The following is a 17479-nucleotide window of genomic DNA, read 5'->3' on the forward strand; positions in this document are numbered from 1 at the left end:
GGTTAAGGTACCTTAAGGGCACTGAATTCTTATCTCTTTTTACTAGCAGGGGTGTCAACATGTACTAAAATGTGATGACCTACTCTCCTCTTTGATAAAACGGAAAATGACCTGTCTACTGTGGATGGTGATAGAGTTGCCTGGGGCCGATTACATTGTCACCTTCTTTAGTACTGGTGCCTAGGAAAATAAAAAAGGCCAGGATAGTTCTGTTTACCACACAAGTATTTGACATTTCTAGCTCATGATAAAATATACTCAGGGGTAGAAAGAAGAAACTGGTTTACAGTACTAGGGTTATGAAGAAAGGCAGAGATTGTTTGTTGTGTGAGCCCTTGGTATCTCAGGACGTATGATCCGTATCAAGAGGTTCCTTCTGACCACTTCAGACACTCACAGTTCAAGTTCTGCATTTAACCCTGCTCTACACTTGTCCAGGACCTTTTGGTGCACAAAAGCCTGACATTTCTTGAGTCACGTCTTGAAATTCTGATGTACCAGTGGGCTGTGCAACTTAGACAATTTAATCATGGACTTAGTTGATACAAGTAACAATATTTCTTGTATGCTAGGAATAATTGGTGTCACATTCAAGACCTTTTCTTGGTAGCATTCCAGAGCATTTATAATTTGTAACAATTCATTTGGAAGTCGTTGTTAGTCGTTGTAGCCTATTGCTGTGTGTGATGAAATACAACTTAAATAGTTGTAGAGCTGGAACATCTCAAACTGTTAAATGTACTTTAAGCTTTAATTAATACTTCTATGCAATTCTGTAAATGAAAGTTTGCTTCCTGCTAATCAGAAACTGGACTTAAGGACAAAGGAAAGATTTCTGTTGCACTCTTTATCAATATTTGAGTAGAATGGGTTTCAGCATTTCTTCATGCTTTGCACGATGGCAATGAAATTTAGATGTCTCTTGTGTGAGTTCCTTGCATAATAATCTTGTCTCTTGTTTGCATAAATAAATTTTAAAAGCTTTGATATTAGAGGTATGAGACTCCAAGGGATGGGAAATTGACATTCTGTTGCCAAACAGATACTGATTTTTACATTGTTTAAAAACTGAAATCTATGCCCAAAATGTGCCCAAAATGAGTGAAATCATAAGTGAACATTCATGAGAGAAACTGAAAAAGTTTCTTTAAAAGGCATGCGAGCTTTTTAGAAAGGCATGAACCCCATAACTTTGGTCTAGTTTTGCCTGTTTGCAGGTCAAGCTCATTAAGGTGTTTTTGGCCTAATGCTCTAAGGATTCATGAAGAAGATAGAAATCTGTTGGTATTGGGTTTAATGTCAATAGAAGATGAAATTTAGAAAATCACTGTTAACTTACTTAAATCAGGTCAGTGAAGTGTGTCTTGTTAGATCCTGAAAATTCTGACATTATAGTCTTCTGAAGTGTAAATAATTGTCTTTCCTAATTACCTAGAATTTTTAATAAGGCATGTGAAAGAGGAGATAACTGTTAGACCATCCTGAAAAAGCTCTTTAAGCAGACAATTCTTTTCAACTTCTTGAAACAGTACTTAAGCTAGGGCAATTTTGCCTCAAAAGTCCAGTTTCCTTAGAGTTAGGGCAATGCCATGGTGTCAAGTGCTGTAAAGTGGATTTGTGCTTGAAAGCATTTTGAGAATGATGAGCTGATGAATTAAATCAAGGTTATTTTAAACTATTGAAAGTATAGCAATATCCGTGGAAACATAAATGCAATTCTTGCATCTTTTGGTATGGTTATAAACTGATATGTCTATTAAAAAGTGAAAGGGCAGTCCAGAGAATTTGGATTTATGAAGTGTTGTAGAATGTTTCTAATTAAATCCCAGAAGGCTAGTAGCTAGTTATAAAGTAAAAGCTTATTGCTTTACAGAACTTTCCTCTTTCAATTTTTAATTCAGAATTCAATATTACATTGGCTCATACTTAACTGCCTGCAATTTTACCTATGTTTGTGATTTGAAGAGTGTTTAGAAATTTGCATCAACAAGCCCATTTATCATCTTTTTTTGTTTGTTTCAAAATCAGTGGGGGATTTGGTATTGTTTTCTTGTAAATATTTTTATTCCAAGGAATTTAAGTAAAGAGCAGGATATAATCCAGTTCCTAATCCAATTCCTAATCCAGAAAAGTTAGAGAATGAAGTCCGTAGTGAAAGTGGGCAATGAGCAATGAAGGAACAAAATAACTCAAGAAAGAGAGACATGCTAAAAGATGATAAAATACTAAGGCAGTGTAATATTTTGGGAGGAAGATTAGATAAGGAGAAAAGTAACACAGATCTGAATGATAGAGAATCAATAAAAAGTGAGTTACAAAGCCAGACATCTAGTGGATTCCTGTGTAATATTCTAGCATTTATTTGACTGTAATGTAATGAGTGACTGTTGTGTACTGTACATATGAGTGAATTTACATGTATGGTTTGCTGTTTAAGAGAGGCTGTTTGGCAATGTAAGTACATCAATTTTTTTTTACAGCCAAGTTATTTTTCACTTGGGCATCTGCTACTTCTTGTTTTGTGAGGAGTAGTGAGGGAGAGTAATTAATTGATACTGAGGAGAAAAACTGAAGATTTTTTAAAGCATGGAATGTTAGCATAGCTACAAATAATAAAAACAAAGAAAAATCCAAACAAATAGTTGTGAAGAGCACATGACCTGCTCATGCATGGGCCTTGGCCATTGAGTCCTTTGGAGAGGTACCTGGCTGAAATAGTCTGAAGTGCTTAGAATGGATTTATTATTCTTAGAAAATCTCCTTTGCATGTGGAATCTTCTCTACTATTGTGGCTCTAGCCTAATCTCTCCTTTCTAATTTAGTTTTGAAATTCTTTGCGAATTCCGAATTTCATCTGTGTGTGCAAAATGGCAGAACTTTGCATGCATAATAAAAGCTCACTGACTTCTTGGCAGTGCCAGTGGTGTGATTAATTCCCGTGCATAATATATTCAGTTATCCTATGCATATGCAGGGACAATATCAGCAAAGGGGAATGAAGGATCCCTATGGATGATGTCTGGGGGAGAGCTCTTGTCTTGCTCTTGTCAAATATGTTTGTCTCTCCCCATGTCCCCACAGACTTCTTTCTCCTTGGGCTTTTTGCCAATTGGAGCATCTTCCCCATCTGGTCAGTATCAGGAAGGTGGGCCACACCTCAACCTCTTCCATCACGTGCTGGCAAGTTTGTGTGACTCTTGGTACAGAGGCAGAAAACAGAAGAAAGCTGGCATTTTCCTAAGGAGCCTTTCTCTAATAACCCCTGGTGTTTGCCACATTGAGTCTTTTCCTGTTAATAAATTGCACTGTTTGCAGAAAATCATGCCAGGTGTTTGACTGAAGCAATTTTGTATCAGGTGATGTAGTGCCTCATATCCCAAATATTAGGCCTGTGATTGCATTTATTCTTAGGAATGATCCAGACTTTTCTTGGGTAACCTGACAGTGTTAGTCAATTGTGTTTGTAACATGCCACCTGGGTTTTTTGTGCTTCTAGATAATTTCTAGGCATTATTCCACAAAGAGTAGTAAAAATATTAATATTTTAATTAGGATCGCCAAAGCTCTCAGACTAGAAAGTTACCTCAGTCTCTTTTCTGACATGATCAGTTGTTCTTGCAGGCTCTAAACTGGGATTACATGGTGCCTGTAAATGTTAACAAGAAGCCTTAGAGAACTTCTACTGACAAGCCAGTATAGCTTTATGACATTATGCTGGCAAAACTCTGTATGTCATGTTTGTATCTACATACGTGGAAAGGTATAGTGCATTTTGCTAGCTGTAGTTTTAGGCAGGTATGGTGATTTGATGTCATGCTGCACATATTTCTGTATCATAGTAAACAAAATACTTGAATCTTGTTAAATTAATAAATCAAGTAGATTTTGTGTTTTAGTAACTGAATAAAATATAATTTAAATTCTGGCTGGTTACCAATGTTTATCAGTGATGAAAAATTACAGATTAGTCTGTGTTTCTCTAATCAGAACATTTACACAGTGGATATATTGTTACAGTTGTCGTTTTAGTTCTGATTATTACTCAGTATGTCTATTGCAATTTTCTCATTTACAGCTGTTATTGAGCTCTATATGTAATAGATGGAATTACTGTGTCTACCATTTATTTAATGAATAGCCTACAGAAACATTAGTGTTAATAATATTATCCACTTAATGTACACAAGTTTATAATATGGATAGATGAATAATGTGTTGCACTACTTAAATTTTATTGGAATGAGATAAATAGATCCAGTGCATTTTTGTTCGTAAATGCAGTGTTGGAGTCATCTGGGGGATTTAAAAAAAAGTAAATTCTAAGCAAAGTGATTGCAACTAGTATGTTATCTAATATATAAGTAAAATAGTTTAGACTTAAAGCTCTTTTTTGGAGGGGTGGGATTTGAACCAAGAGGAATTTTTTCTTTTTAAAATTAGTGAGAGTCTTAGCTGTTCAAGTTCATTCTTCATGGGGGGTATTCTGCTAATAAGGAGAACTGGGTTGGAAATTTGGTTTCTTTGCTTAGTAGCAAAAAAGTGTATGTGAGACATGTGTATTAAACAGAATTAACTGAATTTACCAAGCTGATATGACATATATGTCAACAGGCCATATATATATATGTCATATGACATATATATATATATGACAAATATGACATGCAGCTCTGATTAAATAGCAAAAATAGCAGCCTGTATAGTAAGCAAAGTCGGGCCTTGTCCAATGCAGGCAGCTTCCTCTCTGCTTTTGCTCTTTATCTGCTTTTTTGGCTTAGATCAATGTAGAAAGGTTTGATTTTGTAAGCCTAAGAGGAAAAGATTCCCCCTGCCTCCATTTTGAGTAATTTTGATTCTATGAAAGAGGAACTCCTTGGCCTTATTTGTCAGACTTAGAGGGCTTCACTAAACTGACTCTTCAAGATATTATTTTTGAGAGTGTTGTGGTATTACAGGTAATATGGATATACTTTGGTTTCATGAAAAAGCACTGTAAAATGGAACAACCATAATTGAAGGGTTTCTCCATTTTTTTTTTCCTGAATAAATAGGTACTTAAGCAAAATCTTCAGTAAATATTATGTAGGAGTTACACTGTTTGAATCAGAGAATATGAATTTTGAGTTTCTGACGGCAGTATTTAAATTCTGGTATTTTCCTTGCTGTGTTGAGACAAATTAGATAGGTAAAGGTAATAATTTATTACCTTACTTTTACAAGACCAACTTGTAAAAGTATAAAAGTTAGACAAGGCTTATGTGTCCTAAAGCTAGACTGACCTTGCCTAGTGGCTCTGGGTGGTCTTACAAGGAACATACCCATGGCTGTTGTAGTCCAATGTATTTTGGGTTAGTTGCCCCCACACTCCCAAAATGTTCTTTGGAGCAGACAAGCTGTGCAGTGCAGACCAGTGAGTCTTTGCTGCTGAAGTGACACAGGTCACCTGCTGTTTAACTCCACAGATCTCAGAGGAAATCTGAGAGATGTTGGCATGTTCACTTGTGAATTTTAATGAATTCTTTAATTATAGTTTTAACTCTGGTAAATGGTTTAAACCGAGTGTATACAGAAAACAGTCTGTGCATTTATGTACATCTGAGGGGTTCTTCTACTAAATAAAATACCTACCAAGTCTTCCTACCATAAGACTTACGTCCTCGTAGCTGTGTATCCATAAATTCCTTAACGTTACCAATACTTTGCCATTTAAACACTCTCCATTCTGAGCTACATTGTAGAGCAGGGATTCATGAGCAGTGACCTGCCAGCATTTCAGGAGCACCAGATGACTGCAGAGAGCTGTCTGGGATTTTAACTCTAGTTCCCCAAAAATACTTGGTGTTTCAGAGAAGGTAAAATGCGTGCATAGCATACACATGCTGTTCTTCTGGCCAGTTGTACAAAGCTGTGACTTTCTTCCTTAAAATAATGTCTTATGGGTTACTTATTTGGGGTCATCTGTAATCCTATTGCAATGTAAAGTAATTTACTTCCAGCTTTTATGTGATTATTTTCTCAAAAGTGCAGAGCTTTCTAGAAGTTCTCTAACATATCACACATGAAGAATAACACAAAACTGATATTTTAGCAGAATAAATAATTTTGATATCTTCAATGTTTTCTCTGGTTACTCTATCAGTTATTTTCACAGATCTTTTTTCTTTTTTGCTTACTACAGAAAAATTACATCAAATGCAGAATAACAGAACACTGTCAAACGAAGAAGGTTTTATATGGACAGCATTAGACAGGAGCAGAAAGATCCAGTGCACTAATAGGCACGCTCACATGAGCTACCTAGTCCATTGACAGTTTTTTCCTTTGTTCTCCCTCTCGACCCACTTTCTGCCAGTGATTTGTGACATATTTTGTAAGAGATCAAATAAGTCCTTGACACCTGATTGCAATGTAGTGCTTGTTTACAGTTGCATTTTTGAAGGACCTCTAGACAAGATGGAAGGTTTAACTTAAAGTAATTAAATTTGCATCTGCTCTGTGACAGGAATTTTCTTATGTGTATATCCTGTTGAGCAACTTTTACTGTAATTGGCCATGAAGTACCAAAAGAAGGATCCAGGTAGACAAAGTCATTGTTGCCTACTACTAAAATCTGTCATGATATTTCTTAAGGACTGGCTTGTACTTGGCTTGTGCCATATTCTTTGAAATACAGTAATGCTTACTTTTCTTTTTTCTTCTGTTATTTTTAAGGTGGACCCTGACTTGAAACACAAATTAAGCTAAACTTGATGAATAGCATTTTGTATTCACATTTTAAAATCTAAAGAACTATTTTATAGCTGCTTTAAATTCAACATCATTAATTCATATCTGGTTTTTTTGTATATTTTGGCCAGATTGATATTGTTGAATTTCCTCTGATTAGTGAGATTCAAAATAGCATACCAGGATGTTCTCCTAATATCAACTGAAGTGGTTTTATGAGGACCAAGAATTGTTTGCATCTTGCATGACTTGTCCTTATGGCTACTTTTGAGTACAGTGTAGGTTAGAAGAAGTAGTTATTTGCAGCCTACTGACTACAAGGCAGATTAATAGCTTTTGAAAGGGCTGTAATGAAAGGCTGGCCCAACTGGCTTTTGTATTATACCTTGTTTATCCTGCTCTTATCTCTATCACCTTTGGGCTACCACAAAATGTAATTTATGTTAGCAGTGCTTCATTGAAGGTGAAAGGTCACATTTTTAATGAGAGTAGCCCTGATTGGGATTCAGGTTTTAAAATGCTATGTGGTAGACTACAGTCAACAAAGTCCATGTAAAGAAAATGACTGCAGAAAGGAGTGGGAAAATTATTTGAGGGGGAAATAAGACAATTTTCTTTTATTTAAAGTTCAACTAGCAGAAATTAAATAGCTAGGAAAAGGGATTTAACAAAGTACCAGCAATGTGATGCTCAAGTTTAATAAGCCTTTATAATTTTGGCAGAATGGTGGGTTCTTTGTACTGATAAAAATATTTAGCAAATAATCAATTTCCTCTTATTTTGATGCTGTCTGCTAAAAACATCTCTCTATCTTTGACTTGAGTGGGATGGAAATGAAATGACCACCTGTACTTGTTCCAGGGAGAACCTGTCTGTATTTGAAACAGTTAACCATAATACCCAACTGGGTTTGAGTTTTCCCTTTAGGAGGCAAAGGTGCCTTATGTTCATGAGATTGAGCAGTGGTGTCCATTAGTGGTATGTTTTAAAAATGACCTGCTGTATGTTTGTTGAATGGTGATAATATTAGAATTCACTAAGTGACTTACATAACCAATTTTATGAAACATACTTTTGATAGGTTAAAACTTTAAGAGAATTCTAGTCAAATGAAGTTTAGCAGGTACCTGGGGAAGTTTTAGGGTGTAAGCAACGAAGGTAAAGTTGTCAACTCAGAGTAGTCAAAAGCTGATTTGAAAGAAGTTCTTGGATTTGGGTTTTCAGCATTCAGATACCTTCTGTGACTGGTGCTTGCCATGCTCTCGTCTTTCATTTATGTGTGTTGTTTGCAAGTGACAAAGTGCTTCAGTTCTCTTCAAGAAAGGAAGGGGAAACACATGAGGGATTTTAAATTTCATTACTTTTTGTGGAAACAACATCTAACCTGAGTTTAGTTCAAAGTTTGCATAGAGAAGAGTGGTGGAATGAGCCTCTTTGGTTCTTTACAGCCAAATTGTCTTTCATGGAGACACAGATTATCAAAGTCTGAGCTTTTATACCTTTTTTTTAAACTTGTATGTAACCCCTATGAAAGCCGTAAGGCCCATAGGATTCACCTTGTGAATGAAAGTTTAGGAGAGCTGCAGGTTAGATTGCATTAGAGCTGCAATACTTTGAAGAGGTTTTGTGCTGATATCAGAAGATTTTTCCCCCCGATTTTGGATTGTTTTCTGTCTATCATGCTGCATCATAACTAAATACTGGATTGTGCCCCTGTGTGATAGAAACTTTTCATTCCATGATGATATGGGAAGCAATCTATTGAGGCCCCGATGTAGCAGTTTGAACACTGGGTTTCCTTTCCTTCTCCCCAGCACTCCCCACTCCTGTAGCTGCACTTTGCTTTTTGGCAGAGGTCAGCCTTGCTGTGCTGCTCCTGCAATGCCTCTCCATTCCCACTCTCTCCCTTCCCTACCCCAGCACTCCCCTGTGCCTGGGCTCCTGCTGTCTCTTGGCAAGGAAGAGAATCACACTGTGCTTTAAAGCAACACAATGTTGGGATTCCCCTTCTTTTCATCCATGTCAATAGGTCTTGAACTATTAGTGCAAACTTCAAAATGATTCTTTTAAATTTACACTTGTTTTACATTATTTTATAATTAAGTTTTAGTGTTTAAAGAGAAGAAAGGAATAGAAGTTTTTGAAGTTATTAAATATTAATTTTATTCACATTTAACCCTAATTTACATTAAGAATGTTAACTGAAAGGCAGATCTTTTGAATCCAACATTTTCATTTCCTTTTAGCCTCATTGATGAACAGATCTTGTCATATAAAGTGTCAGGGTCCACTGGGATAGAAGGAATAATTGTGCAGTCTTGTACTTTTTAGGATGGTCTTTTCATGATGCTTGCTGTTTCCTAACAAAATAAACAAAAATCAAATTAAAAATATTTTGTCTAAAATAAAACTGAGATTTGAAACAAAAGAACTGCTGGAGAGACTGTCCTGCTTGAGGACTCTGGTGATTCTTCTTGTCTATCTCAACAGGTCTTGTGTGACTTAGAAAGCTGATTTCTATAATATTTTACTGGAAGGTATAGCAAGGGTTAATACTGATGGTAAAATCTTGTGTTACGTATGTGATATATATTTTACATGCAGGGCTATGAATTTAGGTAAATACAGAAATTGTGTGGCATGCAGCTACAACTAGGTGTGAACCTGACCACTCATGTTTATTTCCTTTCAGAGAATTAAATTAACTAAAATGCACTCAGTATCCTTCTGTTAAGATCTATAGTTCTTACCTGAGAGTTCAGGAAATGTAGAATTTCTTTCTGTGATTTCAGTTGCTCATAGAACCCTGGATAAAAGTTCAGTTCTGGTGTAGTATAAACTGCTGTAGCATTTTGGGTGCATTTGGTGCTTACATTTGCACAAATAAAATCCTGCAAACGATACAGGCCTTTGTGTTGTGTTTAATAAATTATGGAACTTTGAAGAATCTTTGAGAAGTGGGGCCTGCATGTGACTGAGCAGCAGACATGAAAAAGTGTTATCCTCAAGTGTATCTAGCAGACAGTAATAGATGCTTGAACAGACAGTATGAGCACTGAGTGAATGATGGTAATAACATTAAATATTTACATACAGCAAAAGCATTTTGACAGCAGAAAAGATACTGTCTCTGCAGTAAGGTGGGTAAACCCAGTGTGATATAGTACATCTTTCCATAGGACAACTTTTTATTCATAACTAGCAGTGTTTCTCTGTAAGACAGATAGATGATCTGCTGTCATACAGGACAATTTTCAAGACTTTCTTGGTGTGATCTCCAGGTGCCAATATCACTCCATACCTACCATAATGCAAAAACAATTACTGAGTTTGAAATAAGAATTGATAATTGGATAATAACTAAATGGTTAATATTCACCAAAGTAGATTTCAACCTGTTACCAAAAGCCCAGATTCACACTACTTTGCCTTCCCTCAGTTTTGCATTGAATTTTCCAACACAGGGGCTGTCTGGAGAACTGTGTCCTAAAGAATGTTGTATTGTGGCTGTGCCTGAAAGAGTTGATGAAAGCAAGGAGTCCTCCTGCCCTCTGCACTGCTGAGCAGTTCCATAGGAGTAAATCCATTTTATTGATTCTGGAGTTCTTGAAGTGCAGGATATTTATTTATGTGCCCTTGTTTTGTTTTTCAAGGGAACCTGCAAATTATGATTGCAGAACAGTTGGTATTCCTTGCACTGGACTTGTTAAAATACGTAATGCTTTATTCACACATAATTTTAAAGGGAAATTACTTTATCAGAAGCATAGGATACCAATTTTTATACTGAGGAACATATAAATTTTCTTAGAGGTTTTTTATCCTTCTAAACGCAGTTCAAAAACCCTTCACTTATAGGAAATAAATAAAACAATGGTGACAGTAAATTGAATTGTTTTAAATACTGTATGAAGCTTGTATTACTATGATGAGCCTGCCTATATTTAATGATCTGTCATGTCATGTGATTAAAAAAAATTAATATTGAAAATGAACTAAAATTGAGTGCTATCAAGCCACTTTTTAATGTATTCATTTTCTTCTCACAGCAAAAGAGAGCATAGACCACAATTCTAGAATTGGTCACTTTAAATAATCTGTAAGGTTGGTTTTTGTTTTGTTTCAATATTTTACGGCAAAGATAATTCTTTGGAAGTGGATAAGGAAACTTCTTGTTGAAAAGATTCTTGGCAATTATATAACCCCCAAGGTCTAGACCATGCAATGATCAGGACCTGAGAACATACAAAACTTTGCTGAAGTTTTATATTTCCATTTCACTGAGTTTGTGGTGGGGAAATTAAATTAGACAAACTCTGCAACTGTCAGTCTGTTGCAGCCTGAACAATGTTTTCATGAGCAGTGTTTTAAAAGCTGTTATTCCTTCTCTTCATTCTCGCCCCTCACACTTCTTGCGGCTTCAGAATGAGGAGAAATTATTTTTAAAGCAACCTCTAAGCACCTTGTGATACAAGCCATATTTCAATCAGAACAGGTATTTGGTGTCCTCCTGTAACAGTAAGTCTGCCTGGTGTGGATTTTAGATTTTTTTTTTTCTCCTTGTTTTGTAGTATGCAATTCTACATACACTAAAGTACATTATTTTTGCTTAGCTTAATGATGCACATGAAATTGGGAGTCATAAGATTTGAGTCATGGCAATTTAATGCCAGTAATAGGAAGCAGCTTGGTTGAGGGTGATTTTCTGCTGAAATTAGTACTATAAAGTATTAATATATTGCTATTCATTTTATGATGATAGATGTGGGGTTCAGATGTAGCATTTTTAACTTATTCATCAAAGTATATAGAGTGTCCATAAATAAATACTCTCTGTGTGCTAAATGGCTAGAGAACATAGACATCTTCTTGCCTTTTCCTGTAAAAATGTTGTGAAATAAAAATGTAGAGACTAGTGGCAGGAATTGTGCTAGCATCCTTTTTTGCAATCTATGCTTTTAACTTGATCTAAGTGTGTAAGTGAATCTTTTTACTTGGTAGACAGTTGTGCTGGTATTCACACATTAATTTATATTCATCATGAAATGTATTTTCACCTCTTCATGGCTTTTCATGAGCGAGGTTATGCTGCAAAGTTTACTTTGTTTGCATAAACTTCAACACTGAGCTGCAACACTGATCAGCAGAATAGAATCAGGGTAACAGAGATGGGGCATGGCTGTAACTCCATTGCAGTGACAATAAATATGATGGCAGGAGCATACATAGTGTCAACATGCAAGCAAGGAAAGGAAGAATATGCAAGTTTGCAGGCTCACACTTTATTAAGCTGTGAAAGCAGTCCAGATAAAAAGAGCAGTGATAAGAGCCCATTCAAAACCGAGGGGGGTATAAAAAAATTGAGTTGATGAATATTTTCCTGAAATCAGTGGCAAAAACTGTCCAAAGCTTGCAGTGCATAGTACAGGCTTTAAGATACACTGGCTTGGACTGTACGAGCAGGCTGTAATAAAATGGTGTGTAAAGCGTTTCCAGCTGTTTAAGGGCGCGTGTGTTGGAGGTGAACAGCAAGAAGAGTCTCTCCCCGTGGCCCCGCTGTGTCGGGCTGTGCCGGCGCGCAGGGGCGCTCCTGTCCCGCGGTGCGCGCACCGGGGCCGGGCCGGCTTTGGGCTGTCCGCCCAAATATAAGATATTTTCCTGAAATAAATGGCAAAAACTGTCCAAAGCTTACAGTGCATAGTATAGGCTTTAAGATACACTGGCTTGGACTGTAAAAGCGGGCTATAAGAAAACGGTGTGTAAAGCGCTAGCAGCTAAGGGCGCGTGTGCTGGAGGTGAACAGCAAGAAGCGTGTGTGTCCCCATGGCCCCGCCGGGCCGGGCTGTGCCGGCGCGCAGGGGCGCTCCTGTCCTGCGCCCGGCGCCGGGCCAGCTTTGAGCTTCGCGTCCAAATATAAAATATTTTCCTGAAATCAATGGCAAAAACTGTCCAAAGCTTGCAGCGCATAGTGCTTTAAGATACACTGGCTTGGACTGTACGAGCAGGCTGTAATAAAACGGTGTGCAGAGCGTTTCCAGGTGTTTAAGGGCGCGTGTGTGCCCCCAGGGCCCCGCCGGGCCGGGCTGTGCCGGCGCGCTGCGCGCTCCTGTCCCGCGCTGCGCGCTCCGGGGCCGGGCCGGCTTTGCGCTGTGCGCCTGTGCCGCCAGGTGGCGCTGCAGCACCGCCCGCGCCCGGCGCCGCCGCGCTCGGCTCGCCGGTGTCAGGGAAATGGGTTCAGTGGCGAAGGGCGCGCTGCTCATGAGGGACTCATCTCCGGCCCGGGCCGCCGTTTAATGCCCTGAAACATGCCCCCTCACAGCTCCGGCCTGTTGGCTGTGCTTATTTGGTGTAATAATTAGCAGAAATTCTCGCTAACAGCGGTACTTACCAACACCTCACATTTTCCTCTGTGTTTTTGTACGTGATGGATTGTGCATTCTGTGAATAAAGTTAAGCGGGTCACAGCCTAAGCCCTGTACAACACAGCTATTTTCTGCACACTAGTTCTGAATAGATATATATTAACTCCTTTTTAATCCCCGTGGTGCACAATGCAAACAAATTCGAGTCTGTTTGTAATAGGCTATTGAAAACTTGTAAACACGGAACGCTTAACTTGTCAACTTAAAGAACAAAAAAAGAGAAATGGAATGAGGAGCTACAGAAAGTACAGTACAGTATCTTTTACCGATGGCAGGCTTCAGGAGCCTGTTCTAGTGCTTCATGAGGTTTGGTACAGATCACGGTACTTTGTTCTCGAGGAACAGTTCTCCTCTGCATGTTAAAGGTGATCTCTCTGCTGCTGTGATTCTCTAAGTTCATCTTCTTGGTATGAAAATAAAGGTAGAAATTCTGAGTTAAACTGTGCTTGGGGTTTTTTTTGCACTTTCCTAGCTGGAAATGGTTTTGCGTAAAATATGTATGATGGAAATAAAGAGAAAAGGTTCCTGAATAAATGCTGTGGGTAGGGATCCTCATCATGGTTCTTTCCAAATGCAGGGCCTGATACAGTTGAGGGTTCCCAAAATTATTAAGTAACTGTAGTCTTTTTTCAGCTAAACTCCTAAGTAAAAATTTAGTGGAAATCTTACATAATGAATTTGTTTAACTAACAGTGGTTTGAGGCATATTTCACATGGAAGTCTATCAAGCCTGTGCACAGAGTCTATCAAGCCTTTGTCACTAGTTTAGTTGGGAATTACAGCATGTGTAATGCCAAATGTTGGTCATAAGCTCTTGCAGTTGTCTGTTATTTAATTTTAAAATCCTCCCTTTGCATATTTTTTTTAATCCTACATGGTTTTGGTTTTTTTTTTTTCATTCAGCCCTTCTTGAATTTTAGTTACTGCTGAAGCAATTCCATTGTAGAAGGGGAAGTAATACAACATGTTAAGCCAGCAAATAAGAACAAAGGTGGGTCTGGCAGCTTTCTTTTAATGTCAATTCCTGCCCTCAGCCTCCCTTATTAATGCAACTGAGCTGCTGTCACTCAGATGGTTTTAACACAGACATGCAGGCTACGTGTCAGAAAGAGTGGCCTAGATTTTTGAATTTCAGGTTCAAAATACAAAACCACTGTATCAAATTATAAAATGGTTGGCTCCAGTCCTTGTAGACATTCTGAAGTAAGTGAAATTTATTTATTGTTGTCTTTGACATATCCTCTAAGGAAGCAAAAGAGTTTAGATTTTAAGGTGTCTACAGTATTTTCAGTTGGATGGAGACTTTCCTGTATGACTTTAATTTTATGATAGTTCAGAACAATCCTCTTTGTCAAGTTGTAGCTCCACATTAGGACTATTTTTTGTGTGCTTGTATCTCTTCATATGAAAGTTTTTTAAGTTTTCTCACTGTTCTTTCACTTGTACTAATTTACTGTGGTTTTTTTGGATAATGTTCTTATATATCATATACAGATATTTACTTAAAAATACAATCAGAAGTTATTTGGTGCTTTTTCTTTATTGAGTAATTTCATGGATTCAGTTTTGATTGTCACCACACAGTTCATGAAACTTGTCTGCATTTTCCTATCAGCCTGCTACAGCTTTAGTATGTTGTGGATCAGTATGGCTGCCCCTCTTCTTCCTTTGTTTAGACAACCAATCCAAGCCATTCTAGAGTGAGTGAGTGCTCTTGGTAGGAATTGTTTATTTATTAAATTTGGCAGAAGAAACATGCAGTAGTGTAAGTCTAGGATATTTTGTCAGCAGAAGGGAGCAAGTAGGGCAAAGGAGAGTTGAAATAGTTGAAATCTGGAATGGTCCTCTGTGTGCCAGCCTCTCTTTGTCACCTTCAGAAATCCAGCCTGTATTTGAGGATAGCATGGAGAAAGGAAGAGATGACTTTGAAAAGATTTGTTATTACTGTACTACACATTCTGAACATACAGGCAGAGGTTGCAGCAGGACTATTTAGAATCTCAGACCAGTTGGGAAGAAAGGACAGGCAAGAGTTTTCCTTGAACAAATGTACAAGGAAGACTTAAGAAATCATTTTCATCCATTTCCATTTTAAGTGGTGGCTGGCAAAGTGATAAATCAAAACCAAAGTGAGGAATGAGATGCATCTAACTTTCAGTCAGTGTGGCTCTGCTGCCTCCAGTTTATTTGGTTAGGCTGTATGTGCAGAACTTCTTAAAGAAATATGAGTGATTCTTTGAAGTCTGATGGCCTAAACAGTTTGGGAACCACTCATTTAGAAAAACTTCTAAACTTGATGTAAGAAAAAATTCCCACGAGAGAGAATTCAGGTTTCACAGAGGTGTCTCCTCTAATGCCTAATTATCCTTTCTTTTCACTTGTGCTCCCTGGTCTGAACCTGGTTTCTGGTCTGAACTTGTCCAACATTTCAGACCCTGAATTTTGCTAATTGTTGCCTGCCAACTTAACATTTAGATGTTAGCTTTCTGTTCCCCATGTGGCTTATTTTGGAGACTGTGAAAAAAGCAAAGCCTTCAAGCTTCAAAATTAACCAAGTCTGAATTGTTCACTATGAGGTGTTTTGTTAAATGACTTTTGTTGAAAAGAACCCCTTTTTTCAGCAAACCATATAGCAATGTCTTTCTTTAATTTATATGCCAAAATTCAATCCAGCAGTATTTCATTAATAGTTGTCTTATTACTAAGTTGAGTCAGCAACTGTAGTATTTAGGTTTTTTAAGTGAGTGTTTCCATTATTTAACTGATGGTATAGTGCATGCAAAGTTAGGAAATTAGTATATAATAAAGACAAAACAGTGTCTGTGTGTTTATTACACAGATCACTCTTAGAATCATAAAATACCAGGTTGGAAGAGGGCCTCAAGGATTCTCTAGTTCAGTTGTGTAAAATGTTACATATTGCACTGCACCTCACTGAATACACTCATACAAATTTTATTATGTTAAATTTATGTGCATAATGTGATCTCAATGTGATCTCTAATTTTTATATCCCTTAAAATACATTGTTAAGTGATGCAACTGTATTAACATTGTTTTCCTTTGTGTCTTCAAAACTGAATTCTCCATTGTGCTGTTTTGGAAAGATGTTGCGAGTGAATTATTGCAACCGTGATTACACATCAGTGATGGTTACCTTTAAATTGTTTTGGGGAGAGGAGGAAGAATTACACAAAGAATTCTGCTCAAGGCCTCCTCCAGGGAGAAATGTTGGAAGGAAAATTTGAATTTATCATGTCCTTGCAAAGGGCAAAGCACAAAGATGGAAGAGCAGAGGCAAGAAGCATGAGCTCAGGGAACTGGCATAGCCCTTCCTTTGGTGCATTTTTTGGCAGTGATTTTGTTAATTGTGGCACATACTCTCAAGAATTATCTTGTAAATGCCTCCTTAAAAATGCATCATCTGTGTGCCTGGTGAAATGTGACAGAAAAGAAAAGTGTTCCTGGAATACATTTCCTTTTAGCTGTAAGGCTTTAAACCATCTTCTTGTCTTTTCATTCTGCAGTGAAGAATACAGTTATGCATTCTGCAAATATGTACAAATGATGTCTTGGAAGGCTGTAAAGGCCTTCAGATTTCACCAAGTTTGTAAGTGCTTTTAGATTTTCATAGTGCTTATTTATTCCTAATAAAACTCTGGAAAATAATTTGGTTCTATAAAAAATACCAAGAATCAACAATTTTGTAATGACCTGCAGAGATGTTCAAATACTGTGTAATGGGCATGACAGTTACAGTATGTGAAATTTAATGCTCTAGCTCCTTATTGATCTTCCTTGTAGCCAATTGCATGGCACATGCATTTGCACTTAACACCTAGTCTTTCTACATTAACACTATCTTCTGCAGTGTCACCAAGGGCAGGTTAGAAGCTGCACTTGATGCTAAGCTGAAATATTTAAGGAAATATCTATATTTTTTCATATCCTTTTTACTTCATTTTTGACTGCTTTATTTTCTGGGTGATATTTTAGCATTTGGAGTTTTTCCCCCCTTTTTAAAGTGTTCTTATTAAGCATTGGTTACTTCAGCATTACTTATCAATATATATAGAGATCAGCAATCCTGCTAGGCTTGTTATTTTCTGGAAATTATGGAAAGCTGCAAGAAAATTTATTTTATCTTTGATTTTGCTGGTCTGAAAAACTGAAGTTAGTTTCTGAAAAACTGTGTTAGTGTGACCTGCCGGTGTTTGTGTTGGAAAGTTCTTTGTCTATATCTACAGAAGTTATGAGCCTGTTGCAAAGGTTCTGAATCTGCATTTCAAGCTGTCAGCCCTTGGGTTTCAGTCTGGAGGTCCTTGGTCTAT

At 37.4% G+C, this 17479-nt stretch overlaps 1 protein-coding gene across 5 annotated transcripts in view; it reads left to right on the forward strand.

Annotated features, from left to right (window-relative positions):
* The window catches only part of FTO (FTO alpha-ketoglutarate dependent dioxygenase), a 222260-nt gene that overhangs the window by 14101 nt on the left and 190680 nt on the right, over positions 1–17479 (forward strand). The window contains exon 1 of one of the 5 annotated variants that reach the window (XM_053953126.1): positions 14066–14139. The exons of the other annotated variants lie outside the window; for them this stretch is intronic. Within the exon in view, the coding sequence (XP_053809101.1) occupies positions 14113–14139 (27 nt within the window). The 5' untranslated portion in view covers positions 14066–14112. Of the gene's footprint in view, positions 1–14065; positions 14140–17479 lie in introns of those variants that run through there. 5 annotated transcript variants of the gene reach the window in all.

The sequence above is a fragment of the Vidua chalybeata genome, chromosome 11, assembly GCF_026979565.1.
Source record: "Vidua chalybeata isolate OUT-0048 chromosome 11, bVidCha1 merged haplotype, whole genome shotgun sequence".
NCBI lineage: Eukaryota > Metazoa > Chordata > Aves > Passeriformes > Viduidae > Vidua > Vidua chalybeata.